The 27,293-nt window shown below is 57.7% G+C and overlaps 2 protein-coding genes across 3 annotated transcripts; both read left to right on the top strand.

The window, feature by feature from the left end:
* Positions 1-8,326: 8,326 nt before the first annotated feature.
* LOC122424370 (protein piccolo-like) lies at positions 8,327-11,932 on the top strand. The gene has a single exon (XM_043442121.1). The coding sequence runs from the start codon at positions 8,327-8,329 to the stop codon at positions 11,930-11,932; it is 3,606 nt and encodes a 1,201-aa protein (XP_043298056.1).
* Positions 11,933-15,355: 3,423 nt separating this feature from the next.
* On the top strand, positions 15,356-27,072 carry CAMKV (CaM kinase like vesicle associated). 2 transcript variants are annotated; one of them, XM_043442680.1, is made up of 11 exons: positions 15,356-15,554; positions 22,610-22,718; positions 22,829-22,960; positions 23,143-23,217; positions 23,433-23,571; positions 23,715-23,835; positions 23,990-24,065; positions 24,164-24,300; positions 24,459-24,537; positions 24,762-24,849; positions 25,146-27,072. In XM_043442680.1, exons 2-11 carry the CDS (start codon positions 22,624-22,626, stop codon positions 25,716-25,718), a joined length of 1,515 nt encoding a protein of 504 aa, XP_043298615.1. In that variant the 5' UTR covers positions 15,356-15,554; positions 22,610-22,623; the 3' UTR covers positions 25,719-27,072. The 2 variants fall into 2 exon arrangements, with proteins under 2 accessions (XP_043298615.1, XP_043298616.1); XM_043442681.1 differs by having other exon boundaries at positions 15,395-15,561.
* The last annotated feature ends 221 nt before the right edge of the window (positions 27,073-27,293 follow it).

Here is a 27,293-nt window from a genome sequence, read left to right as displayed (position 1 = left end):
CCCCCTCTCCCCCAGTCATGACAGCATTGCTCTTGCAGCCTTGAGAGAGATAAGCCTGCAGCAAGGCCTCAGCTCCACACTTTCAAGGCACCAGCTTCGAGGTGCAGAAGGCTCGGGCTATTTATACTCGTCAAGGCCACAGTGCAATAGCCACTAGAGGGGCACCTCCACCAGAGAAGGACAGCATCTTCCTCCTTGGGCTGCTGCTCCCCCATGCCCTTAAGGCTGAGGGGGCCACTGGGCCCTGTTTGGGGTGGACACCTGGGTGACCAGGGTGACTGGGTCCTGGACCTGCGCCGTGGTGGGTCCTCCCTCTTACTCAGGCTTCCCATGGCCTCTCTCTCATCAGCTGGGGGACCCTGACTCACCCTAAGGGAAGTAGGCTCCCACCCCTTTGAGTCGCCAGCTCTCTGGCTCATCATGCATGGAACCCTGGGTTTGGGGCAGGGTAAGCAGAGTAGGGGTCTCCTTGGGACTGGAGCTGCCTAGCTGTTTTTTACCCATCTGTTGCCCACTCTGTCACCTCAGGTCAGAGGGAGGCCCAGATATGGGAGCCTGAAGGACTCTGAGGACAGGTAGGTAAAGCTTAAATGAAGACTCAAGCTCTAGGGCAAGGGTCTGAAGATCAGGGCTCTAGAAGCTAGAGAGGAGTAGAGACGGACTCCGTCTGCCTGTTTACCACCTCATCCCTGATGCCCAAGAGTGCAGGCAAGGAGGAGGAGGCTGTAGCTTTGCACACTCTGCCAGGGACCTCTGGGCTCCTCCTTGCCTTGTGTCATCCCTCAGGCTGGGAGAGAAGTGAGTGGAATGGTCCTGGAACCCTCCCACAGCTGTGGTCCCCGTTCCAGTTAGAACGGACTGTCTCCATCCCTCTACCTGGTAGTTCTTGTGCCCTAATCTCATCCTGGGGATCTAAGGGTGACCCCAGGCTTGGAGCTGGGTGGGGAGTGAGGACAAGGCTCAGAGGCTTCACTGAAGTTAGACTGAGGCTCCTTCCCCACTGGGCCTCTGCAGCTTAGGGACCATGAGCTTATCATGAGCCCAGATAAGAAAGGGATAAGAAAGGGACTCAGGGAACTTCCCTGGTGCTTCAGTGACTAAGACTCCATGCTCCCAGTGCAGGGGGCCCAGGTTCAATCCCTGGCCAGGGATTATATCTCACATGCCACAACTAAGAGTTCACATGTCTCAATTGAAGATCCTTCATGCTGCAACTAAAGAGTCCACATGTTGCAACTAAGACCTGGTGCAGCCAAATATATACATATTTACTTATATATATATATATAAGAGAGAGACTCAGAGAGGAAGGGGATTCTCTGGATAGGAGGGAACGTTATCGAGGAGAGAAGGGAGACGGAAGACACTCAGCAGGTGTCAGTTTCCTGTGTAGCCAGAATATGGGGCTTTGGGCCTGTTTCTGGGCCAAGGGCCTCCAGGGCCAGGATTCTCTAGGGAGGGGACACACTTAAGCAGGTGCTTGACACAACTGCACCGCCTCTCCCTAACACTGAAGCCCCCAAGCTCTGAACTCTGTTCTCAGAGCCATTTGCTAGTCCTAAGTTCATCTGGAGTAATTGAAGATGGAACTGCTTCAGGGTTTCCAGGTCCTGCCTGGGCCACCAGGGAAGAAAGGAAGAATTAGTTCTAGCTGCCCACCATGGGCTGAGCAGAACAGGAGCTTTGAGTGGCTTCCAGGGCTCATGAAGCCTGGGTTGCCTTTCCCTTATTTATTTGTTTGTTTTTTGCATCTCCCTTGGGGGAGGCCTGAGTAGTGGCCGGAGCAAGAGGGAAATTGCTGGTGGCCCTGGTGGGCCCAGGCCTGTCACTGGGGTTGGATGGGATGAGCGCAGGTTTCTCCCACGGCTCTGGGAGTCCAGTCTTCCCATCATGAGCTGTGGGGAGTGGGTGTCAGCCTGTCTGCCTCGTCTCCCTCCATTGCAGTCCAGTGGGGCTGGGGGCCGGCAGGTGCCAACAGAGGCTGGAGGGAGGCCAGGCTGGGAGCTGGGGCTGAGGAAGCGGCAGATGACTCACATCCTCCTGATTGCCCATTGGTGTCAGTGTCGTCTGGCACCTGGAGGGCAGACATGGGGTAGACCGACCTGCTTTGATGGGGGACCAGGAGTCTGGTCTGGGATTCCCCTTATGCCAAAGCCCCAGTCTTTCAGAGAATTTCCACAGGGATCCAAAGGCTCTCTAGGGGTCGCCCCTGAGGGCTCCAGACACAACCCCATTTCAAACCCTGAGACCTTTCTGGGACAATGACATCATCGGTCATTCCTTGGAGCAGGCCATGAGGCCCTGGGTCCACCTCTGGCACCACTGCATGAACTAACTCCCTGCAGCTGTAGGAGACCCGCCCCTCCCCCAGGGCTGGGTGGGGCTGGGGGGCCGTAGGTGCTGCTGGGAGGGTCCGAGCCTCAGGAAGGCCCAGCATGCATCTTTCACACCTAGTGCCTCTGCCTGGAGAGAAGCAGCCCTGAGAATCGATAACCGAGCGCTGGTCTAGCATCTGCCAGCCCCTGGTGAAAAACACCTATTACTCCACGCTGGGCTGGAGAACTCTCCTCCGTGAAGACCCAGGAACCGAGCATCTCTTCATCCACAGCCTCTGCTCTGCCCATGTGAGAGTCCAGTCAGCTCAAAGGTGGAGCTACTCCAGCCTGGAGGAGGGGGGATGACTTGAGGAACCACCCCCAGCGTTCCCCATCCGTCGCTGTGGGCCAGCTGAGCCTCAGTCTCTCCCTCCATTCTTTTGGGGGTTCATTCCGGTCAGAGTTTTTAGTCCGATGAGCCTAGATGCCAAGAGAGCCTAGCACCAGCTCCTGTCCGTCGGTGGCTACCCGTTTGCCCACAACTTCTGCTCCACCCATCCAGGAGCTGGGACCTTGGAAGGGAAGCAGAGGTATTAATGGTCCTGACAGCCAGCCTGTGCCATGCAGGTAGCGGGAGGGCCCTTGGGTTTGGCCCTCATCAGTCTCATTGTTGCTTTGTGGGAGCTCGAGCTGGTGGGGCCCGGCCTGTGACGGTTGCTATTCTGAGCTCAGATGGTGGGAGCGGAGGGACATTGCTGAATCCCTGGGGCTCTGCATGGGCAGAGGCAGATGGAGCATGAGATCCAGGGGCATCTTTGCCTTCTCTCTCATTCATTTCCCTTCATATTGATTTAGCCACTCGCAAACTTGTGATCTTAGACTGGGCAGTTGGGATCTGGGAATGAATCAGGGAAGACAGGGGACTCAAAAGCAGCTGGTGGCCAAGATCACAGGATTCGATTAGCTCTGAAACCAGATCTCCCTTTCTCATGCCACAAGTCTCCCCACCTTGCCCCCCCATTCCGGTGCAACAGGGACCATGGAGACCTAGAGGCCCCCAGAGGCACACAGCCCACGTGTCTGGGCTATGCTCCTGCCTGGAGTGCCCTCCCTCCACAGATCTAAGTGCTACCTATGTGCAGCCTCTGGGACACAGGGCTAGCGTCTGAGGCCCTGGACAGTAGGCAGGGATGAGCTGCTGGGGAACCAGGCATTGCTTTTTACTCCATTAGCAAGTGGTTGTCTGCACTAGGAGCCCTTTAAGACTTCTTTTTTTTTTTTACATATTTTATTTTATTTATTTATTTGTCTGCACCAGGTCTTAGTTTTGATATAGGGGCTCTTTAGTTGCAGCATGTGGGATCTAGTTCCCTGACCAGGGGTCAAACTCAGGGCCTTTGCATCAGGGAGCGTGGAGTCTTAGTCCCTGGACCACCAGGAGAATGCCCCGAAGGCTCCTCTGTAGTCCCCCTGGGCTACACGGTAGTGACAGCTTCAGCCAGCCATCGGCCCTGCTGACATGTCTCTCCAAGCTGGGGAGCCCCCTCTTCAAAGGGGGAAAGGAATTCTTTGGGTTGCCCCATCACTCTGTCCCCATGGGCTCCTGCCCCGCTCTCTGTGACGCAGCCATCTGTTCTTAAAGTCTCCCCCACCCTCCACAGGGACCCTGTGGAAAGGCAGCCCTCCTCACATCCCCGTTGCAGGTGTGGTGGGAGGTCTCTTTTCGCTAGTCTTGAGGCCCTGCTTCTGGCAGCAAGGACTCCCTCTTCCTCCCTCCCGACTCCTGGATGGATGGGGGGGCTGCTCCCAGGGAAGCGGTGAGGGGAGCTGGCTGCAGCCCCTCAGCCAGCTGTGGACAGCAGTCAGGGTGGCTGTGCTGTTGGCCTCCCTTGTGGCTGTTGCGGCTGGCCATCTTTCACGCAGAGTTACGTAAGCTTGAGTCAATTGGAGCTCAGAGCGGTTCATTGTGGGCTATTTTTAAGCTGTAACACATCACAGCAGAGGGGTCACTGCACCATGGCTTGCAGGGAAGGTTGTTTAAACATCTGTTATTTAAATTTTCCCTGAGCCTTGGAGCTCAAAAGTCACGTCTTCCCGCACTCTTGGATTCTGCCTTTCACATCCCAGGTGAGGTGTATTATCACCCCTCATCCTGCCATAGCTTCCTCTAGGGCTGGGCTTTTCTGCACCATAACTGCCATTGTTTGGGATCAGGCAGGGAATGGGGCAGGGAGAAGGTGCCAGCTCCATGGAATGGGTGCACCCGGGCCGAAGAGACTTCCAGGGAAGCAGGAAGATAGAGTTCTCAGGGAGGAAAGGAAAACACAGAGTGCTGGGTATAGAGCTGAGAGGTGGCAGATACAGCCTTCCTCCTGGGGGGCTTTGGTTTCCCATCAGGACCCACCCAGAGAGGGTTGATAACAAGGTCCTTTCGGGGGGCTTTTCAGAAGCCCGCCTTTGCCTGGGCTGTGCTCCTGCCTGGAGTGCCCTCCCCCCACAGATCTAAGTGCTACCCATGTGCAGCCTCTGGGACACAGGGCTGGTGTCTGAGCCCCTGGACAGTAGGCAGGGATGAGCTGCTGGGGAAACGGGCATTGCTTTTCACTCCATTAGCAAGTGCTTGGCTGCACTGGGAGCCCCTTAAGGCTTCTTTTTTTACATATTTAATTTTATTTATTTATTTGGCTGCACCAGGTCTTAGTTGCAGTACATGGACTCTTTAGTTGCAGCCTGTGGGATCTAGTTCCCTGACCAGGGATTGAACTCAGGGCCTTTGTGTTGGGAGTGTGGAGTCTTAGTCCCTGGACCACCAGGAAAGTCCCCCTAAGGCTCCTTTTGATCCTAGAGTTTTTAAAGATGTCTAGAGTCTTCCCAGAGTACAGGGCAGGGAAGGCAGTTCATCTGGAAGAGTGCAGGGCCAGGGACTTGACAGCTGACCCCTGGGAACACCACTGAGCCCAAGACACGTCTGTGTTGAAGAAGCAGGCCTGGGGGACTTGGCTGCTCACGGGGCCTTTCCTGCCTACCGTCCCCAGAGCCTCCTGAGTAGGAGGATTCCAGCCTGATCCACGGGGAAGGAAGGTTTCTCAGAGTGAGCAGATTGTCCCCACCTCCTGAGGTCTGACACTCTCCCCAGGGTTTGGGGCCCCCCAACTCTCCGAGCCAGCCCGGAGTGGGTCAGGTGAAGCGTGAAGAGAGGCAGTGCTGAAACCTGCCCTCACAGAGGAGTCTCGGTATGGCCTTCCCCTCAGACTGAGCTCCTCCCTGTTGCTTCTTGGCCCCTTCATCCCAGACAGCCCTCAGCCTGGGGAATGGGCTCAGCTGGGGGGGGAGGGGCTCTCCAGGTTGCCATGGCAACACGTTGGCCCTCCTCACTTTCCAGAATCAGAAATAGAATTGGATGCCCTTCTTCCTGGTGAGAGACTATTTAAAAACATGTTGGGGGGAGGGGTACAGGGGCAATGTCCCTGCCTGTTCCCCAGTGGGGGCTGGGTAGAAGGGACCCAGCCTGGGAGCTTCTCTGACTGCCCCGCTGCCCCTCCCCTTAGCTGGATGAAGTGGAGTGGGCTTTGATCAGCCAAGAATTGTGAGTACAAAAGACTCAGCCTGGTCCCACAGGGTAAGTAACTAGCCCCTACTCAGCCAGGTCCTGGGAGGCACTGGCTCAGTTGTGCCCCCCAGGAAAATGCCCTCTCCCAGGCCTGAGCCACCTGCTAAGCTACAGGGAGGAGCAGCAGGGCCAAGTGGGCTATAGCTTGAGTATCGAGGGATTGAGGCTGCAGAGCTCAGAAGGGAGGCATGTTGGTTCCCTTCCAGCAGAGCCCATGCCCGCGTGGCCCTGGGCATGACACCCAGTGGTGGCACCGGAAGTTAGTGAAGTGTGAGCCCCGAGCTTGGTGGCCTGGCCTCGGAGTCCGCTCTACAACTCACTAGCTGCAACCTCTGCAGGTTCTCTCTCCTCCCTGTGCTTTGGTTGCCTCGTCTGTAAAATAAGGATGACAGCACCCGGCTCTCACTGAATTGCTGCGAGGCTGGGTCGTGGTGCTCAGCACTGCCAGGCACAGAGGAAGCGCCCAGTCCATAGCAGTCGCTGTTCTCATCGCCATCGGGGTGTGTGCGTCCCAGGTGGGAAAAGCTGTCTCCCCTCTCCAGACTGCCTTCTCTGGTCCTTCCTTCATGGGCCACACCCTTCTCAGGGCAGTTTGTCGCTGAGGACCTCAGCCCTGACAGAAAGGGTTATGCCTCACTTCCCCAGGAGGCGGGGGATGGCCAGGCAGTGATTTTCAGGGCCTCCTTCCCTGCCCCCTCCCTCCAGCCCTCCCACAAGCACAACAGGCTGCTACTAGCATCTCTGTCACGGGGGAAAAACAAAACCAGATTAAAAAAAAAAAAGCAGTATGCTCAGGGACAGAGATTACTGAGGTGAATAGTGTTCAGCAAGCCTGTGTGTGTGTGAATGCATGCACGCTCAGGCCACAGAGCCTTGGGCCATGCCACCTTCCTGGACCAGAGTGTCATGAGCAGCAGTGTCCAGAGACCTCTGTCCCCCTTCTTCATCAAAAGCGGCATCTGGGGAACAGGGAGGGGCCCTGGGGGCCTGAGCTGTGGCTGAGTCAGGCTTTGCCCAGGAAGGTACAGATGAAGCACCAAGCTAGCCTTGGTCCCTGGTCACATCGCTTCACACCCCACGGCCAACCGTAAGCATTATTTTTAACTTTTGTGAAAACACACCATTTCAGAGGACAAGACTACAGCTGCATTCTCCACAGACCTGTTTCCTGGGTAGAAAGACTGAGGCCTGAGAGGATAGCCCTGGAGGACAAGAGGGAGGAGGCCCAGAGCTCATAGCTGGGGGAGGGAGGAAGGTCTGACCCCACCCCAGTCAGAACTTCCAGACCCAGGCCTTCGGCAATGGGGGGGGGTGGTTCCCCAAACCAGGCCTGTTCTCTGTTTGCCCATCTACGAAATGGAGCGTGGAGCCGCCCGCCTGGCCTAACACCCTCCTTTCGTGTGTGCTGCCCAAGCCCAGTCCTTTGTCCAACTTGTCCTCACCGTGTGCGGCCCCGACACCCAGTCCTTCAGCCACATACTCCCAGTGTGAAGCAGCCCCATGCCCTCGGCGTGGGCAGTCCCCTAACCTCTGCGTCCCCATTGTGCCCCATTGTGTAATCGCTCTTTGGCTGGTCCAGTGTCCACCGGGGCGCAGCCCTACGCCCGGTATTCTGCCAACGTGAGGCAGAATGTGACAAGAGCTAGAACATTGTGACTGGAAGGTTCCGAGCAGAGGCCCCACCCCCACCTGTGTCACCCCCATCCCCACCTCTGTGGGACACTGGGCCGGGCCTCAAGGACATGTGGCTCTGGGGAGGGGGCTCTGGGAGGCACAGGCAGAGGGAAAACCATCTGGAGCGGAAAGACTGCCAAGGAGCAGCTGTCCCTGGAGCGGGAGCCGGGGAACATGGGGGAGGGGAGTTAGAGCCCGAGTCTGGGCCCCTCACCCACTTCTGCCTCTCAGGACTGAGTGGTGAGGGGGCTTGGCCTCCCCTCTCTCCCCACGGGCCTCACACACTTGGAACGGCATCCGTGGGTCAGGGTTTAAGCACCAAGTTGCCACGTGGGAAATGGGGATAAAGAGCCAAGTCTGGCATCTGAGGTAGACTGGAAACCCAGGGGCTTCCCTCGGTGTCTTCCCTGCCTACACTTTTTTCGCCTTGGCCTTACACAGGCCTTCACCTCCAGGAGCTCTACCCTCGCTCTTGGGCTGGCCTGGGCAGAATGACTACCTGACTGTCAAAGAGAGAGGAGGACAGTCTAGGGTTGCCAGACTTCAGGGGATCCCTTGCTCTTTCCTTTACCCAAGATTCCCTGGGCAGGCCCCCATTCCTCAGGGGGGTGGGGCCCCTGGTTTCCCACACTCTCTCACCCTCCCCCAGGTCATGGGGGCGCTGTGATGTGTGGGGTTGCCAGGGCAATGAAGTGGGGGCAGGGCACCTAGGGCATGGAGCAGGACTATGGAAGTCACCAAGAAAGTGGGGGGCCCTGATCCATCGGGCCCCCAGGGCCACCCCTCAGTTGGCAGCCAGCAGCTGGGGGGTGGCGTCAGAGGGTCCCAGGGACCATGGATAAACTCAGGATCCGCATCCTCGAGGCACGGGGTGCCATTGTCCACCGAGGCCAACTCTGATGGGGCCTATGGCTCAGCCTCCCAGGCCCACACCCACGAGCCCTGTCACCAGCACCTCCAGGAGCCTACGGAGGTTACCTCCCAATGTGGCTATGAGCGGGCCTCCCAGGACACCCTGAGACTCCCCTCCACTAGCTCATTCCCAGGATCTCTCGTGGGAGCCCAAATACATCTTGTCACGGAGAATAGGACCCCGGCCCCACCGGTGTACACGCGCGGTGATGCCACCAGTGACACGGCTCAGCACGGACTCTACTGTTCCCGGCTTCAGGTGCAGGTGGTGGGGGAGGGCAAGGCTCCAGCTAAAGTCCTTGTAGGCTGGGGCAAAGGCCCCTGCAGCCCGGAGCAGACTGCCCCAGCGGGCATTAGGAAGAGCCGATGGCTACCGTATATCCCTTCAGGAGAGGATGGCTCACCTGCAGCCCAAGGTCCTTTTCTGGCTCCAGGTCATGATCAGGGCCAGGGCAAGGGCCCAGGTCCGGTTCAGGCTCCTCCAACTCCAACTCCAACTCGGGCCAGTACTCCAGGTCTGGATCCAATCTCAATGGCAGGAGCAGAATCTTACCCCTGCAACCCCGACCACCTGACTGATACCAATGCCACCACGAAGGGCCTGTCCCAAGACCTCTTGCCTGGGAAATATGGCAACCAGTGGCCAGTCCAGTTGGATTCTTCCAAAGGGGTCACATCCTGCCAGGACAAACTGAATTTCCATCCTCAGGAAGAGCCTCCCACCCCAGCACCCATTCTAAACAAATCCCCAGACCAGACCCAGGTACGTGAAGCTACCCAAAGGCCAGTGTTACCCAGGCATCCCAAGAACCAAGTGGAGAAGCCCCTGGTCAGTATCTCTAGCCCAGGCAGCCCCAAACCAGGCTCAGGGCCCCCAGGAACCCCCAAGAGCCAGAGGGACAGCCAGGAGATCCGCAGCGCTCCGCAAAGTCAGCAGCCCCTCAATGTTTGCAACAACCCCTGCTCCAGTGGGCTGCCGTCTACCTACCAGTTAAGCAGCCACAACCCAGCCCCAGTTCCTCCCAGGGAAGCCATGCAGATACCTGCCTCCAGTGCCCCTACCTGCCAGTTCCGGGATGCTATGGAAGACCGTGTGCTGGTGTTTGACATGGCCACGGGCAATACCAGGATGGGGCTGCTGTGTCATGATCCCATGGGCTCCCGGGCAGTGCTGGTGGGCCTCATGCCCAGCCACCCACCCATCTATGCCTCTGAAAGCATGCAACCCACCCACCCGCTGCCCACGCCCATCATCACCCCTGACAGCGATCGTTCCAGCTTCTGGTCCACCACGGCCATCGTGTCCAGCCCCGTGCCCTCCAGCCTTTCATCAGGAAGCTACCGAGAGGTGGCCCTGGTTCCCAAAGAGGCCAGGGTCCACCTGGAATCACAAGGCTCCCCTGGTGCTGAGACACCCATGAGGATGGGGATGCTCAGTGGGCCCGTTCTACTGGGGACACCACTCCAATTTGGAGAGAGGATCCTGAGCCATGCCCATGATCCTGGCTGGTCCAAACCTGATGCTGAAAAAAACCAAGGGAGTCGCACTATCTGGATGCTGGATGCCCCTGGGATGCAGGATACCTCTCTGGGCCAGACCAAGAAACAACAGTGGATGAGCTCAGAGCAGACAGCAGAGCCGGTACCACCAGCCAAAAACCAGGAGGTGTTCAGACCCCCACTCCAGGAAGATACAGGCAGCCACAATCAGAAAGAGAGCTATCACCCTGATAGCCCTCTGGTCAAACGTGCTGGGCAGGCCCCCCTCGGCAGTCAGCCCCCACTAGCTGAACAGGCCCCCTCCACCAACCAGCCTCCGCTTCCTGCTCAACCGCCTCTCACTGGAACCCCTATTTCCAGGCAGCCTCCCTTTTCCCAAGAACCCCTCATCTCCAATGAGCCCATCCTCTCAAGGGGTGCCCTGACCGCTAGGGAGCCTGGTCAGGCTTCCACCCTGGGCCAAGAAGGTAAGCCACTGGGCCATGCGGAGGTACACCAGATGCCCCCTGAGGAGACCTGCATCTATGTAAACAGAGAAAAGGTTGGTGCCAATGCTGCTCAAAGCTCCAGCTTACATCGGCTCTTGTCCTGGCAGCATGGCAGCTCCCCCAAGGTGCAGGAGAAGCAACTTTCCCTGATCGCGATCACTGCACCCGGCCCTGGTTGCAAGGTCTTGCCCATGGTCGCAGCAGGCACTCAGCTCCAGGGTCCCCAATTCAAGCTGACAACCGAGGACACGACCCACTCGTCGGTGGTCTCACACCTTGGCCTGCTCCGCGGGGCCTGCTATGAGCTGGTGCCCACCATGGATGCTCTGGCCGTACGGTCCCCAGTGCTCTGCCGCCATTCGCTGGGCCCCTACCAGGACATGGCTGCTGTGGTGATCGACACAGGCACAGGCTTCACCAAATGCGGGCTGGCTGGAGAGGACCACGTCCTCAGCGTGCTGCCTTCACGCGTGCAACTGCTGCAGCACCCAGTCCAGGGCCAGCCCAGGTACACGGTGCCCGAGAAGCAAGAGCCGTCCTACTCGGTGCTGAATCGAGGCGTGGTCTCTGACTGGGATGCCCTGGAGGTGCTGTGGCAGCACCTGTTCTACTGCAGGCTGGGCGTGCAGCCCGAGGAGCTGGCTGTGCTTGTGGCCGACTCACCCATCTCCCCGCGCACCAACCGAGAAAAGGTGGCTGAAATACTCTTCGAGCGTTTCCACGTGCCAGCCATGCAGACGGTGCACCAGGCCCTGCTGGCACTCTATGCTTACGGGCGCACCACCGGGCTGGTTCTGGGCAGTGGCCACGGCACATCCTATGTGGCGCCCGTTGTCACTGGGGATCTGGCCCCCCTTGACACCTACCGGCTGGACGTGGCGGGTTGCGACCTCACAGAACACTTGGCTCAGCTGTTGCTGGCGGGTGGCCAATCACCGCTCAAGGCAGAGCTGGTCAACCAGATTAAAGAGACCTGCTGCTACGTGGCCATGGACATGACGGCTGAGCTAGCCCGCATGCAGTCCCAGACCCGGGTGGACTTCGTGCTTCCTGACAAGCAGGTCATCACGCTGGGCTCTGAGCGCTTCCGCTGCCCGGAGGCTCTCTTCCAACCCAATCTGCTGGGCGTCAATCAGCCGGGCCTTCCACAACTAGCCCTCCTCAGTATCAGCCGGCTGGAGGCCAAGCAGCAGGAGCAGCTGCTGGCCAATGTGGTGCTGGACGGTGGCAGCACCCTGTTGAGTGGCTTTCCCGAGCGCCTGAGACAGGAGCTGGGCCCCAGTGCCACCGTGCTGGGCTCTCCGCACCGGGCCGTCGCTGCTTGGCTCGGAGGCTCCATCATGGCCTCTCGGAACTCCTTCCAGAGCCTGTGGCTCAGCCGCCGTGAGTATGACGAGGAGGGCCCATGGGCCATTTACAAGTACCATCTATGAGCACATAAAAGTTCTGTTTCTGCTTGCTTTGACTACCATGGCATATTTTAGGCACAGGGCGGTGGAGAGAGGGCAGGGGTTGCAGGCGTGGGGTCAGGGATGGGGGCCTTGGCACTCCCAAGGTACACCCTCCTCTACACACTGGAATTCCGTGGGCCTTGGCAATTCTGTCCTTTCCAGGGAAGCCCAGAGCCCCTTGGCTAACATTGGCCCTGGGCTAGCCTGACCTTTACTGTACCCCAAGGGCAACCAGAGAGAGTGGCTGCTGTGGGTTTTGCCCTGTTGCCCTGGCGACAAGCTCAATTACCCTTGATTGCCAGCTAGTTGCCATGGCAATTTCAAACATAATGAAATAACCCACACAGCCTGGAGTGAGTCACGAAGGGGGGAGCCCCCTCCCCAAGCTCCAGAGGAAAAGACTGCTTGCTTTCCCTCATGTTAGGTCCTCCATGGGGGCTGAGGCCAACAACATCGACAACAGCCAAACAGTTCCGCCGATGGCTGGGGGGCCTAGAACTTTGTTGCTCCATGGGAGGGTCTGTGTCAGAATCTGGGCTTCTTGGGGGAGCTGACCTGAAAGTGCAGATTCCCTCTGAAGTCCGAACCATAGCTGGAGCTCTGTGCTAGGTAGGCAGGGGCTTCTGTCAGCCAATCAGAATATGAAGGAGTAGGAGTGCTGGCCTTTGATGCCGTGGGGCAGGAAATCAGGGTAGGGGGCTTATAAGTCCTGGATCCTGGATGGGAAATATGAACTGAGCTGGAGGGTGAGGCTCCTTTGTAGCCTCTGTGGATATGGAGACTCCCACCTTATCCTACCTCTCTGGTGGGAGCCAGAACTGTCAACTGTGGGGTCCCTTTGCCTCCTCTGTCTCCCAACCCGGGCCAACCCTGCCCACAGGGTGAGTAGAATACAGATCTCGTTAGGAGATCCTAATAGAGGCTATGGGGTAATGCCAATGCCAACTGCCCTATTTTAGTCCCAAAATTCACCATGTGTTAAAGGGCCTCCCATTGGTCAGGGGGTGGCTAGAATCCATGACCCCTGACTTGTCTAGCTCTGAAGAGCTGGGGTAGGAACAAGGGTTTGTGTCTTTCACGGCCGGGAAGAGGTGAGAGGAGGCACTCAGCTGTGTTGATACTTCCTGTCTGGAGGGCACCCCTGCCTGTGTCCCTCTGGCTGAGCGCTGAGGGACAAGCCATGCCCCTGTCCCAACCCTGGGTTCTCATCTTTGGGGTGCCCTCTCCACAAAGGACAGAGACCTGGCTATCCTCACACATACCTGAGAGTGAGGGACGGCCCTTTGTGGACAGACTACAAATGGCCAATGACATAGGGTCATCACAGCCCACCCCACCCCGGGGCACGGTTTGCCCTCTTCCTGAGTCCAGTTATCACACCCTGAGTCGGACTCCCCAGTCCTAAGGCCTGTGTCAGGCAGGAAGGGGACCAGGACTAGCTAGCTACAGCGTCCATGTGCACATGCATGCAAGCATGCCTGGGTGCACACAGAATGCAAACACGTGCCCCTGGGCACCACTGCACACACGGCGCTGTTGCCATCTCCTTTGGCACAAGAGCACAGACTCACAGACATCATCACACGTGTGCACATACACCCTGCCACGTGCTCACCCACAGGCACATGGAGTATGCACGGGACCCAGAAGAGGTGGAGCACTGCCAGCAGCAGGCAGGGCTATAGCGAGCCACTTCTTCCCCTGTCTCGAAATCCCCCACGTTGGAGCTTCTCCTTGGCCTCACGTCTCCACCATGATCTTCAGGAAAGGCAGAAAATGTGTGTGATGTGTGGGGTCGGCAAGCCATGGATCAGATGCACCATACAACTCAGAGAACTGTTTCAATGACAGTGGGCAGACAGCAGGAAGGACTGAGTGCTAGGCCATTCATTCATTCTGCAGACATGAACTGAGCACCCGGAGACAGGACACAGGCTCTGGCCTGTGCCCAGCTCGCCAGGAGAGTCCTCACCAGTAGTTGAGTCAGTGTGGTAACTGAGACCACCCAGAGCCCAGGGAGCCAAGAGGCTGTGACCAACCCAGGGAAGGATGTGAAGGGCTCCTCATCACCCCCTGAGGAGAAAGATACTGATAGGTCCTGTTTAAATAGTCATGTCCCAGGCTAGACTTCCAGCCCCAGCCCTAGCTTCAACTTCCTGACTTGGACACCTGCAGCCACGGGAAACCATCCAGGAGAGACTCACTCATGGCCAAAGGTTTGGAGATGACCTCACCCAGGATGGGGTCAGAAGAGTTCGGGTGAGGTGGGGCCCAGCTCCAGGCAAGCCTAAGTCTGGCCTTCACACACTGGCCTTAAGGCTTGAGCGGGGGGTGGGGGGTGGCAGGGCAAGTATTTGGTCCACTTGCATCCACGACAAGGGACAGAGAAATGGCCAAGGACTTCCTGCAGAGCCTCCCCCTGGCAGTTCTCAGCCAGAGGGGCAGGTTCTCAGGTCAGGTCAGGTTCCCAGGTCAGGGGGCAGGTCTGCTGGGACTCCTGGGGGCTGTAAGTTCTCTTGTATCCCCGTATCCTAGCCCAGGCCACTAGGGGTGATGCTGCTCAGGAAGTGCTCGAGGGCGATTAAACTGGAAAGAATGCAGAGTCTACACCTTATCATAGGTAACTTTCAGAGCTTGAGAAATTCAGAGGCACACTGGAAGGGGGCAGACTGGGCCATCCACCCTGGCTGGGACTTGGAGATGGGAAAGGCTCTGACTTGGCAGGAGGGGACGGAAGGGTGGGCAGAGAGACTGGCACCAAGGTCTGGGGCTCTCGCTTGCATGCACACACACCCTCGTGTTTACTGGTTAGGGGAGGCCAGTCTATAGTGAAGCTTTCCCTAGTGACTGCCCAGTTGGTTCTTTTTAGTGGGTTCCGCTCTGAGTCAGGTTTTGGGAGCTGGTGGGTTCAGGTGGTAAAGAATCTGCCTGCAATTCGGGAGACCTGCGTTCGATCCCTGGGTTGGGAAGATCCCCTGGAGAAGGTAATGGCTACTCACTCCAGTATTCTGACCTGGAGAATTCCATGGATTCTATAGTCCATGGAGTCGCAAAAGAGGCGGACACGACTCAGCGACTTTCACTCAGTTTGGGAGCTGGACAGAGCGCCAGTACCCTAGAGACCACAACCCTCCAAGACACTCCTGTGCAGTTCCAGGACTCAGGCTTTCTCCCCACACCTTCTACTCTGCCGCACCCTCTACAATGAGCATCATAAGGTACCTCCAGTCCCTGTTGCCCGGTCAGCCCGGTGCCTAAGGGAACCTTCGAGAGCCTGGCCCGGGCCGCGCAGGCCAGTGCTCACCGTCTCTGCTGCCACCCCTCATCAGCCCTGCTCCGAGTGGGATTCCGGGCTCAGGCTTCTCCAGGGTAGGGGCGGAGCCGGCTGAGGGAGGCCCCGCCCCCAGCCCGCCCCCGGCCCGGGGTGCGAATCCGGTGCCGGCGAGCGGCGGGAGATGCTGGAGGTTCGCGAGCCGAAGTGGCTGCAGCTGGCGCCGCGTCTGCCCCGCGTGCCCGGAGCGGATTCTGCCCGCCGCCCCTGGAGCCCTCGGCGCCTCCACTGAACCCGCGATCGCATCCTCCCTGTGACCGACCAGCGCTGCAGGTGCGGGGTGAGCCGGGAGGGGGTGGGCTCCCGGAACGCACGTTGCGAGGTCTTAGGGGATTGGGTCTCTGGTTCGAGGTTCTGGTAGCCGAGTGCGCGGGGGCGCTGCAAGGGCTTGGGGTCCTGGCGGGGGCAGAGTACGCGGGCTCTGCAGATCCAGGGCTGGGCGTGCGGGGTTGGGCTGAAGTTCCCCATCACCTCAGACGGCTCGGGGGTCCCAAGGGAAGCCTCTGAGACTCAAGTCCAGGCCAATCTCCCCTCCTTGTCCCCCATCCCACCCCTCGTCTCGCTGGGCTCCTAATTGTGAAAACGTTAACCTTCCAACATTGAGCTGCCCCAGGGGGTTAGGGGCGAGGGCTCAGCTGTCCCTCTGGACTCCCAGAGCCGCCTCCAGCCCCTCCCAACTGCCCCCGGACCCCCCCTCCCTCCAGCTAAGCAGTCACTAATTTCCATGACAACGAGAGTTCTTTATGGGCGACAACCTGAAGGGGGCTGGGCGGGGCTGCCGCTCGGTGGGGGAGGAGGCTCAAGCCCCTGGGGACCAGCAGCCCCCTAGCCGAGATCCAGCTTCCAAGCCTTAACTCGGGGGCCTCCGCGGGGGTCCAGGGTACCGACCCAGCGCTGCGCGGTGGGGGTGGGGGACGCACATGTTTCTGCCGGGAGGTGCGGGGCTTGGTGCTCACACGTGTGCCGCCCGCATGTGTGTTGCTGTGCCAGCGGGGGCGAGTCAGCAGCACTGGGGAAGGGGGTCAGGGTGGCAGCACGGTTGGGGAGCAAGGCCCCCGGCTGGCAGGGTGAACAATGAGAGAGTGAGTCTGCCTTCCCCAGCCTGTAGCGTCTGGCAGAGACCCTAGGCTCTCCCAGCCCCCCATAGCTGTGCCAAACTGCTTTTGTCTGCACCCCCTAGGCAAAGCCTGCTACCAGGTTCCCTCCGAGGAAGCAGGGCTCTCTGTCTATCACCAAAAGCTCAGTCTGCAGCAGTCCAGCTACTGGCCAGCCACCCTCCTCCAAGGGTGGCTTTGAGTCCCCCAAGGACCACCTGCAGGGACCTGGTGTCCTCCCTGTCCCCCACCCCCAGTCAATTCCCGTCAGCTTTAGGCACCTGCTGGGCCCGATTTTCCTCAACTGAGAAATTGGTGTCTCCGCTCCCCTCTGTGTCAGGCTGGGCCCTGGGCTGGAGCAGAGATCTCTCTCCTTTTCATTTACAGAATTTGGTAGGGATCCTCCTTCCGTATCAGCTGCCTTTTCCCATATCAGCTGCTGGCCCTCCTCTCCCATCCTTGTCCTGGCAGGTGGACAGTCCTTGCCCTGGGAGAAGGCCACAGAGTCAGTGATCTCCATCCAGGGAAACTGAGGCAGAGTCGGTGAAGGAGGGGAGGATGCTGTGCAGTTGTTATCCTGTTTCTAGACTGCTCGGGGTGCTGTTTCTGGCCTTCAGACAAAACCCACTGTTGGGGAGGGGGCGGCGGTGGCAGGGAATGAGGCTGAGCCGCCAGAGAGGCCCTGGGGACCCAAGGCCTCTAGGGAAGAGCAGATGGGGGTGGGGGTAGCTGGGGAGTCCAGGCAGAGCTGGGTCAGCTGACAGGAGGGGCTGCAAAGGGAAGCAGCCAGGTCTCCAAGCTTCATTTCCATCCCCCACGCCTGTGCCTTCGACATGTTGGACCTGCCTTACCTAAGCTGCCTTGGTGACAGGGAGAGGGGCTGAGGAACTGTTGTGACCGAGGGGACCACAGCAGATGGCCTCTTCCCGCACCAAGTTCAGTGCTTGTCTAGGGGGATACAGGAGGGGTCAGTCTCAAAGGTCCAGGCATCAGGGGCAGCTCCTGGCCCAGGTGTGCAGAGCACATGGTCATGGAGACCTTAGGGCTCTGCTGGACATCCATAGGCCCCTTCAAAACCCCCATCCCACCTTTTCTCCTGTGTCCTTGTGCCTGCATCCTTTTTACTATATGAATTCTTTATACTCCCCCCCCCTTCCACCGCAGGTTGTGCCTTTGTCTCTCTGTGGCCCTGCCCCTCTCTTTCCTAAAGTCTCCCAGTTCTTCCCTGATGGAGACCAGGGTCTCCAGGGTCACAGAACCCATAGGGAAGGAATCAGGGCAAAAGTCTCAGGGAATTCTTGGAGAAGGGGTTTGAATAACACCTCTCCTTACCCCTCCCCTGGTTTAAAAACTTCCATCACCATAGCAACCCTTTACTCCCAGGGCCTACTCTGCATTTCCGCTCCTCCACTCAAAGGGCAGCAGGGCCCCCAGTGGGTTTTCCTTCAGGGGCTCAAAGCTTGGAACCCAGGTGCCTGGAAGGGATCAGCTGGTTCTTGGCTCAGCCTGCATGTTTGAAGGCTGAACTTTCTGGAGACAGCACTGGATTGTATGCCCACCCCAAGACTGGAGAGCATTCCCCCCAACCCCGCATGCGCTCTCATTAGATGGGAGATAGTCAGCAGCCAGAACTAGTGACCAAGGCCCAGCCCGGTCAGGCCCCTGCCCAGTTACCTAAAGCAGCTGGATGGTGGACGAGAAACTTGACTCTGCCTCCTGACGCAGACCTGAGAGCGAGGTCTCTATTTCTGCCCGTCCTGTGGATGAAATCTCTGCCTCACGCTGGGCAGAGCTGGGACCAAGGCATGTCGATTACAGCAGGAAACCCAGCTCTGGTCCCTGAAAGTAGAGAGCAGGGAAGGGGAGGGGGTGCCTGCAGGCTGGTGTTCACAGCTGCCACTAAATCGGGAGGTGTTGCCCACAGTTGTTGGGAGGCTGCTGGAGGCCTCCTGGGCCCCTCCTGGCCTCCCTAGATTTACTGCAAGATCTGGAGCCCCACATGGCAGAGGACCAGAGTAGCAGGAAACTCCTATTGTGGCTATAAGAGGTGGGGCTGGAACCAGGCTGACCCCAGTGGAGGAGGGGCCAGGACCCTGTGGGACCCCTGGACCTTTGGAGGGGCCTCTGTCCCGTTCAGGCTTCCCCTGGGCCAGACTTGCCTTAGGCTGCCATAGGGCCGCTTGGGACCCTTTATTACCAAGGCACCCGTAGGCTGAGGCTCCATCAGCTTTGCCCAGGGGGTCAGACCTGAGTAGCTAGGGAATGCTTGGCCCTCAGGCTCCCTCAGAGGCTCCCCAGGCTCTGCGCTTCCCCCAAGCTCCCTTGGGACCACCCCCTGTGCACACCAGTCAGTTTCTCTGCAGAGAATGGAAGAAAGCATGTCTCTAGGGAAATGGCTGTGATGGGACTTCTGTGCCCTCCCTTGTCCCAGTGTGGAGTTGAGGTCCAGCCAGGGTCCCATGTCACTGGGAGGGAGCTCTGTGCTATTGGATGTTGACTCTGGGCTATCCAGGCCTTGGCAGTGAGGGGGGTGAAAAATGTACTCTTTCTTTCTGCCTGGCCTTCTACTGTTCTTGACGATGTCTCAGCTGCTCCTCTCAGCTTTGGGGCCAGGGCTGCCCTTGTTGCAAGCAGGTGCCTGGGGCTTGGTACACACACCGGCAGCCTCCCAGGCAGCAGCAGTGGGTAGCAGATGGGAGAGTGGGTGGGGGTGGAAGGGACCAAGATGCTAATCGGAAGCAGGGCCCCTCTTTCTCCTCTCTTTGCCCTGGGGCCAGGTTGGGGGTGGAGGCGAGTGAGGGCAGTTAGATGGGTGAAGGGAGGTAGTGACTGGCTGAGATCAGGGCAGCCATGGGAGCGGCAGGCAGGTGTGTCCCGCCACGAGGCTTCAGGACATGGCTGCAGGTTGATGTGACTGAGCAGAGGTCCCCATGGTGGAGACAGAGCCCCAAGACTGGCCCTGGGTCCCTGCAGGTCTGAGTGCATATGCGCGGCCAGAAGCAGGGCCAAGATCAGGGACAGGCATATACAAAACCTCCCACGCTGCAGGGCTGAGTGGGGAGATATTGGTGTGGGGTTGGGGGGAGGTGGAGGTGGTGGAAGTTATCTCAGCGAAGGGCCATGTTGAACCTGGAACCTCAGGATGGTCGCCAACGATCCGTGGCACAAATAACCTTAGAACTTCGGGAATCACAAGGAAAGAAGAGATTTAGCCCTGGTCTCAGCACCCAGCTCACGTGGAGGCTGCTCCATGGGGAGGCCAGGATGGGTAGTGCCCCTGCTAGTGCCCACACTTCCTCCACTGAGTGGACATGGTTGAGCTGGCGAGTCACCTGTTGTTGGTTGTTTAGGTAGTTGCTGATTTTTTGAATGTTATAAATAACTCTGCCGTGACAAATAGGATACTGATGGGAGACTTGAGGGGAAGGGCATTCCTGCCAGAGGCAATAGTGTAAGCAGAGCAGCAGAGCTGAGCCATAGGTCCCTCCCAGCCCTCTGGGGGGACCTGCAGGTTGAGGTATCACCCTCCTACCCAGCAAACGGCCCTTGGATTGCAGCCTGGAAAGGGAATCGCTGCACACCAGAGCCACTGGGGCAACTGATGCAAGCCCCCTCCCTCGGATTGTTAGGCCTTAGAGATGGGTGGCCGGCAGTAGTGGGTGGCCTCGCCTCTGCTCTCAGCTGTGAGAGTGGGATTCCAGCCACATGCTCCTTCCAGGCAGATGCAGGAGCCAGGCTGTGACCGCAGTGGCAAAGATCCGCAGTCGAGGACGATCTTCAAAGCTTCTCTTGTTTGCCTCTGCAGTACTTCACAAGATGGCTTAAGCCCTGGCTTGAATCACGCTGATGAAAAATGCGTTTGTGTTCCCTAAGCCCAAAGAACCTGGGTGAGGGAATGGTGGAATTTGTTCCCTAATGCGGAAAGCAAATTTGAGGGAGAATTTGCAGGACTGGGTGCCCTGGGAAGCAGGTAACCTCCTCCTGGTAGGAAGCAAGCGCCAGCCAGGGCCGGCCAAGGGGCTTGTGTGGGTCCTGGCCTTTGACCCTGGCTGGCAGAGTCCCTCTGAGCAAGCTTCTTCCTCTGGTGGGAGCGTTCTCTCTCCTTCATACTGTGGCTGTGAATCACTTCAGGCAGGGCACCTAGGTATTCAAGGCCCCAGCCCAGGCGCTTTGCACAGCAAGTGCTAATCAGGCTGGTGAGAGACCGTGCACAGTCAAAGAAGCAGAGCAGTTTGAATGCAGCCTTTTGTGTGAAGCGTGTTATCACCCCAGTGTCACACCAACCAGGCATTAAGGAGGCCAACTTTGAGTCAGACCTGGGAAGGTCTGGACTCTCACCAGTTCCCCTCCTGAGGTTTACCTCTGAGCAAGGGCTGCGAAGGCCTTTTCCTACGGGTGTGGGCCCCAGTCCACCCTGCATCCCAGGTGAGGATTGGGCTGGCAGGGTGGCAGATCCGTGGGGTGCCACGCTCCAGGTGCCAGAGTGCCTGGAACCTACTGCAGTCAGCTGTGCTCATCCTTCTGCCTGGAGTAGCCACCCGTGGCCAGAGGCCTCTCCCCTGGACCTGATGGCCAGGTCTCCTGTGGGCCCTGGCAGTGAGGCACAACGCAGGCTTGTCTTGCTTTTCCAGACCATTACCCCTGCACACCTCTTGGCAAATCCTTTCCCTCTAAGGCCCGACCTTAATGCTGCTTTTTCCTCAAAGCCTTTCCTTGCTTCTCTACCCAGATGGGGGTTCTCCTTCTGAGGAATCCCCCAAGCACTCTGCCTGAATGCAGTATTAAATCAGTAAAAACAACCACAGTACAAATTCTAACAGAAAATTAATGAACAGTAGACATCATCGACTCAGTGGATGGTGTTTGAGAGAGACAGTGAAGCAGAGGGAAGCCTGGCGTGCTGCAGTCCATGGGGTCGCAAAGAGTCGGACACGACTGAGCGACTGAACAACAACAGAATAAATCTGCCCCTCTGACACCCAGTTCTTTCCCCCAAAGGAGACTCTTATTTTCTTCCAGAAAGGACTTTGAGTGTACACAAATCCATAAAGTTTAAAAAATTTACCCCAGTGCAGCACCCTTTACCCACTGTTCTATCCCCTGCTTTTTCTCACACTGTCCTACTGCAGCACATTTTGATCTATTTTATTCTTTTTAATAGCAATCAAGTATTCGGCAGTACGTATGGCCATAATTTTTATTCACATTTTTTCTTGTGAAATATAACAAAAATCTAGGAATGAACCCAATACGTGTATGTACATTTGTCCAAATTATTATAAAGCTCAGACCTGTGAAACCACTACTCAGGTTCAGAAATAGGTCCTCCAGAATCCTCCCCCAATCACAACCTCTTTTATTTCTCTTAGGAGGTCTCATGATGTTTACTTCCTAGTGTTGCTTTATAGTTTGACCAGTATGTCTGTATCCTTAAACAGTATAGATTAGTGAGGCCTGTTGTGAACTCTGTATTTGGTGGTTTTTTTCACTCAGCACTTGTATTGGTGAGATTGACCATGTGGTTGGGTAGAGCTGTAGATCCCTCATTCCCCTCATTTCCATTGTTGTGTAATAATATTCCATTGTGTGACTCTCCCACAATACATCCTGCTGCTGACGGGTATGTGGGCTGTTTCCAGTTTGGGGCAATTCAGAATATTGCAGCCATGAGCACTCTTGTATGAGTGTCCTGCTGCACAAATGTATATGTTTCTGTAGGATGTATATTCAGCTGTGCAATTGCTGGTTATTAGGGAATGTTCGACTTCAATAGTTTCACCAAACTGTTTTGCACACGGGACACTTGCCCTCCACCAGCAGTGCTCATGTTCTTTGCATCTTTGCCAATGCCTGGCATCTTTAGACTTGCGGAGATGACTCTGATGGGTGGGTAGCTACAACCCTCTTCATCTGTGAAATCATTGAAATTTAAATCAATCATTTGATAAATCTCTTTTTGATTATACATAATGCAGAATGATTCTAGGATATGTCAGCTTAATATATTTTTCATAAGCAGGGGCTGCTGTAGCTTGGGCAGCCAAGCTGAGTGGCTAGAAGTATGGCCAAAAAGGCAGGGGTTGGATCCCATTCTGACCACCCTCTAGCCCTTTCTGGTGTAGATGTGGCCTCTGGCTTGATCTGAGCTGGGTTGGGGTTTCCCAAAGACAACTTCTACATTGTGTGGAGAAGTGGGGAGTGGGACAGCTGAACCAGACCCCATCCTGTCTGCAGCTCAGAGCCCGGCAATGCCGTTTGGGTGTGTGACTCTGGGCGACAAGAAGAACTATAACCAGCCATCGGAGGTGACTGACAGATATGATTTGGGACAGGTCATCAAGACGTGAGTGCCGGGTCTGTTGGGCCAGGGTGGGCGGGCCAGGGCTGGGGAAAGGGGAGTGGAGTACAGCCCAAGCTGAGGCCGGGGCTGAGGGGAGTGCCTGCTGGCTGCAGTGAGGAGTTCTGTGAGATCTTCCGGGCCAAGGACAAGACGACAGGCAAGCTGCACACCTGCAAGAAGTTCCAGAAGAGGGATGGCCGCAAGGTGCGGAAGGCAGCAAAGAACGAGATAGGCATCCTCAAGATGTGAGTGTGAAGCCCTGGGCTGGGGTGGCGGAGGGGAGGAAGCAGGGCAGGGCTTGGAGGGCCAGGGACCTCAACAGTACCAGCCTCCGGCCAGTTAGTGTGCTGTGGCCCACAGTAGCCACCAAAGCCTCTCTGAGGGGCTTTACCCAGCTCTAGCACTTGGCTCTTTTCTCTGCCGCCAGGGTGAAGCATCCAAACATCCTGCAATTGGTGGATGTGTTTGTGACTCGCAAGGAGTACTTTATCTTCCTGGAGCTGTGAGTGTGGGTCTGGGGTTCCAGGAGTCCTTAGTCCTCCCAGGTCTTTACTTGCTCCACCCTCTGCAGCCAGGGCAAGCCCCCCTTCTGGACCCTTGGGGTTCCAGGTCCATGTGCCTTGCCCAGCCAGCTGCCTGGTGTCGGTAGCCTGCCCACGTACTCCTGCCCCACCCCCGATCCTGCCCACGCCAGGCTCAGGGGCTGGTGTCCCTCAGGGCCACGGGGAGGGAGGTGTTTGACTGGATCCTGGACCAGGGCTACTACTCGGAGCGAGACACGAGCAACGTGGTGCGGCAGGTCCTGGAGGCGGTGGCCTACCTGCACTCACTCAAGATCGTGCACAGGAACCTCAAGGTGAGGCCGGCAACCAGGTCAAAGGGGCCGCTGGCAGCTGGCCTGGGGCTGGGGTGGGCAGCACTTTGAGGCCGTGGTCCAGCCTCTGAGGGTTTCATGGTGTCTTCATCTGCCCACCCGCATGCCATTCCCGGCTGGAGCAGCTGGAGAACCTGGTTTACTACAACCGACTGAAGAACTCAAAGATCGTCATCAGCGACTTTCACCTGGCTAAGCTAGAGAATGGCCTCATCAAGGAGCCCTGTGGGACCCCCGAATACCTGGGCAAGCAGGGAGTAGGGCAGGGCGGGGTGGGACACAGCCTTCAAGGCCTGGCTCTGGGTAGTGGAGGAGAAAGTCCCCATCCCAGCAAATGGGTGTGGGTGGTACAAGGCCAGGCCAGGGCTGATACTGACCAGCAGATGGGTCCTGTTTGCAGCCCCAGAGGTGGTAGGCCGGCAGCGGTATGGACGCCCTGTGGACTGCTGGGCCATTGGAGTCATCATGTACATCCTGTAAGTGGATAAGTGGGCAAACAGGCTGGCAGTGAGGTGGGATGAGGGTCTGCATCCATGGCCTTCCTGAATGACCCTGAACATGGGCCCCCATGCAGGCTTTCAGGGAATCCACCTTTCTATGAGGAGGTAGAGGAAGATGACTATGAGAACCACGACAAGAATCTCTTCCGCAAGATCCTGGCTGGCGATTATGAGTTTGACTCTCCATACTGGGATGACATTTCGCAGGCAGGTGAGGAGGTATCCAGCATGAGGGCAGAGTAAAGGGCTGGTGTAGGGGACGGCTGTCAACCTTTTCTGCTGGACTCTGATCCCATCCCCGAGCCCACTCATCACCTCTAGACTGTGAGAGGGGTGCCCATGCCTAGACTCTCCCTGGCTTTCTCCCAGCCAAAGACCTGGTCACAAGGCTGATGGAGGTGGAGCAAGACCAGCGGATCACTGCAGAAGAGGCCATCTCCCATGAGTGGTGAGCAGGGAGCTGGGGGGCGGGCAGGAAGGATGGGAGGAGAGGCCAGGGGTTCCTTGTCCTGTCTTCCTCCATCCTTGAGGCCTTGAGTTGGGGTTCAGGGGGGTACCCAGAGCTCAGGCCAGCTCAGAGGGTCTGCCTAGGATTGTATAAGGAAAGGGTTGGGCACAGTCTCCATGAAGGCCATATGCCCTCAGATCTAGACACACTTGTACCCTTTCCAGGATTTCTGGCAATGCTGCTTCTGATAAGAACATTAAGGACGGTGTCTGTGCCCAGATTGAAAAGAACTTTGCCAGAGCTAAATGGAAGGTAAGGCTTGGATGGTTCTCTTTCCTGGCTTGATCCCCAGTGCTCCTTCTGGCACCACAGTTTCTGGCCTGCATCACAGCCCTGCAGACATACACAGGCTTTTCTTAAACCATCAGGTGTAGCTGTAGTCACTGTGATGACCTCGGGCAGGTGTGCTGAGCAGCTGGGGCCCTGGCCCTGGGTTGGTCAGAGGCAGCCAGAGCCTCATGGAATGGTCTGGGATTGGCTTTTGTGAATAAACAGATCCAGTTTCCATGAGCCTCACTCTGAGCCTCTCTCCACTGTCCTTCTTTCAGAAAGCTGTCCGAGTGACCACCCTCATGAAACGGCTCAGGGCCCCAGAGCAGTCCGGCACGGCTGCAGCCCAGTCTGCTCCCGGCACAGACACTGCCACCCCTGGGGCTGCGGGCGGGGCCACGGCTGCAAGTGCAGCTGCCTCAGTCCTTGGGGGCAGTGCCGCCCCAGCCACAGCGGGTGACACTACAAAGAGCGAGAACGTGGCCCCCGCTGACCGTAGTGCCACCCCAGCCACAGACGGCAGTACCACCCCAGCCACTGATGGGAGCGTCACCCCAGCCACTGATGGGAGCATCACCCCAGCCACCGATGGGAGTGTCACCCCAGCCACCGACAGAAGTGTGACGCCAGCCACTGATGGGAGAGCCACACCAGCCGTGGAAGAGAGCACCGTGCCCACCACCCAAAGTTGTGCCACACCGGCTGCCAAGGCTGTTGCCACCCCTGAGCCGGCTTTGGCCCAGCCGGACAGCACAGCCCCAGGGGGCGCAACAGGCCAGGCTCCACCCTCTAGTAAAGGGGAAGAGGCTGCTGGCTGTGCCCAGGAGTCTCGGAGGGTGGAGAGCAGCTGAGGGGGCAGGCTGTGGGGGGCGGGGGATGGGCAGGAGGGTGGGAGAGTGGATGAGGGGCTTCTCACTGTACATAGAGTCACTGGCATGATGCCCTCGCTCCCCCCCGCCCCTGCCTCCCAGCATGGGGCATGTCTGGGGGCCACAGGAGACCAGTCTCATCTCCTGTGTGTATGTGCGTGAGTAGTGGGCAGGCCAGAGGCGGGACCAGCCCTAGCCCCTGCATGGATTCCTTGTGGCTTTTTCTGTCTTTTGCTAGCTTCATCAGTTTCTGTTTCTTGTGGGATGCTGCTCTAGGGATACTCAGGAGGTCCCTGCTCCCCTGCCCCCCTCCCCTCTCTGCCTCACAGTTCCCCCCCACCCAGGCAGGCCCTGAAGGTCCCATCCTCTCCCAGGCCCTAAATTGGGTGGCCTTGCCCTGAGAGCTGGTCCTCCAGCGAGGCCCTGTCAGCGGTCTTAGGCTCCTGCACATGAAGGTATGTGCCTGTGGTGTGTGGGCTGCTCTAGGAGTGGAAACAGGCTGGTATAGAGAATGCTGTAATCTCGGGCAGTATGCTTTAAGTCAAGACTGGTCACATGGCTGGGGGCACTGCTTGGTAGCCACGGGGGTCCTCAGAAGTGAAAAAGAATGAGCTGGAGGGTAGAAGCTCCCATCTCTGTCCCTGGGATGTCTCTCCTAAGACCCTTGCGCTGTTTCCTGCCCTCCTGGGTCCTGCAGTGGGTTGCCCTGTGCCCTGAGCTTCAGGAGCCTGCAAGGGGAAGGAGGAGCAATTAGGATGTGGCGATGAGATCTGGGAGGGCGGAGTGCAGACCCAGGACCTAGCGTACCAGCCTAGCTGGGTCCTTACCCTGGGCTGAACAAGGACAGCTGCCACTGGCTCTTCCCAGATGGGCTCCCTTAGGCTCAGTCCACAGTCCTCTCCATCCCAGGCAGGGGGCCTGCTGCCTGGCAGTGTCCTGTAGTCTGATTTGGGGGGTTGCCCTTCACAGGGTCAGGTTTTCTGCTCTCTCAATTCAACAGTGAAATAGACAGGAACACTCTATGTCTATGACCCACTTCCCCTTCTATCAAGGTTTAGAGAGAGGCCCAGGTGTCTCTGGGCCACGCTGAGTTGCTTTTGCTGGAATGAGGGAGTGAATAAAGCTCCCCAGTTTCCTAATGGAGGCTCCTGGCAGGTGCCCTTTGTCAGACCCTACTAGAGCCTGGGCAGGCAGCCACACTGGTCCCAGCCCTCGCTTGGCACTCGGGGTAGTCCTGCCCTTCTCCCTGCATGCCTGTGGGTCTGCTCTGGTGTATGAAGGTCGGTGGGCTGTGTACCTGCTGAACCTGGCAAATAAATGTCACTCTGCCAAAGCCTCTGGCCACCCTCTCGCCTTTGCTTCCTCTATATTACTGGGGAGGGCCCCTGGAAGGCAGTGGGGAGGGGAGAGGCTGGGGATAGTTTTGCTGGTAGTGGTCTGAACTCAGTGCCATGTGGATTGCTTGGGATGCCACAGGATGGTCCTTGATGGTAGGGGTGGGGTCCTCTGGACTCTAGAAAACCATGTGGGGTTACTGTTCTGACAAGTCTTGTTGAA

The sequence above is a fragment of the Cervus canadensis genome, chromosome 22 (genome assembly GCF_019320065.1).
Source record: "Cervus canadensis isolate Bull #8, Minnesota chromosome 22, ASM1932006v1, whole genome shotgun sequence".
Taxonomy (NCBI): Eukaryota; Metazoa; Chordata; class Mammalia; order Artiodactyla; family Cervidae; genus Cervus; species Cervus canadensis.
Note: the sequence above shows the minus strand (reverse complement) of the source record. Positions and strands in the feature narration are given on the sequence as shown.

Excerpts from the sequence above, each read along its gene's own strand:
- LOC122424370 (XM_043442121.1), top strand. The coding sequence starts at position 8,327 with ATGGAAGTCACCAAGAAAGTGGGGGGCCCTGATCCATCGGGCCCCCAG.
- CAMKV (XM_043442680.1), top strand. The coding sequence starts at position 22,624 with ATGCCGTTTGGGTGTGTGACTCTGGGCGACAAGAAGAACTATAACCAG. Across the intron at positions 22,719-22,828 it reads TTGGGACAGGTCATCAAGAC|TGAGGAGTTCTGTGAGATCT; the intron begins GTGAGTGCCGGG and ends TGCTGGCTGCAG. Across the intron at positions 24,066-24,163 it reads GGAGTCATCATGTACATCCT|GCTTTCAGGGAATCCACCTT; the intron begins GTAAGTGGATAA and ends GCCCCCATGCAG.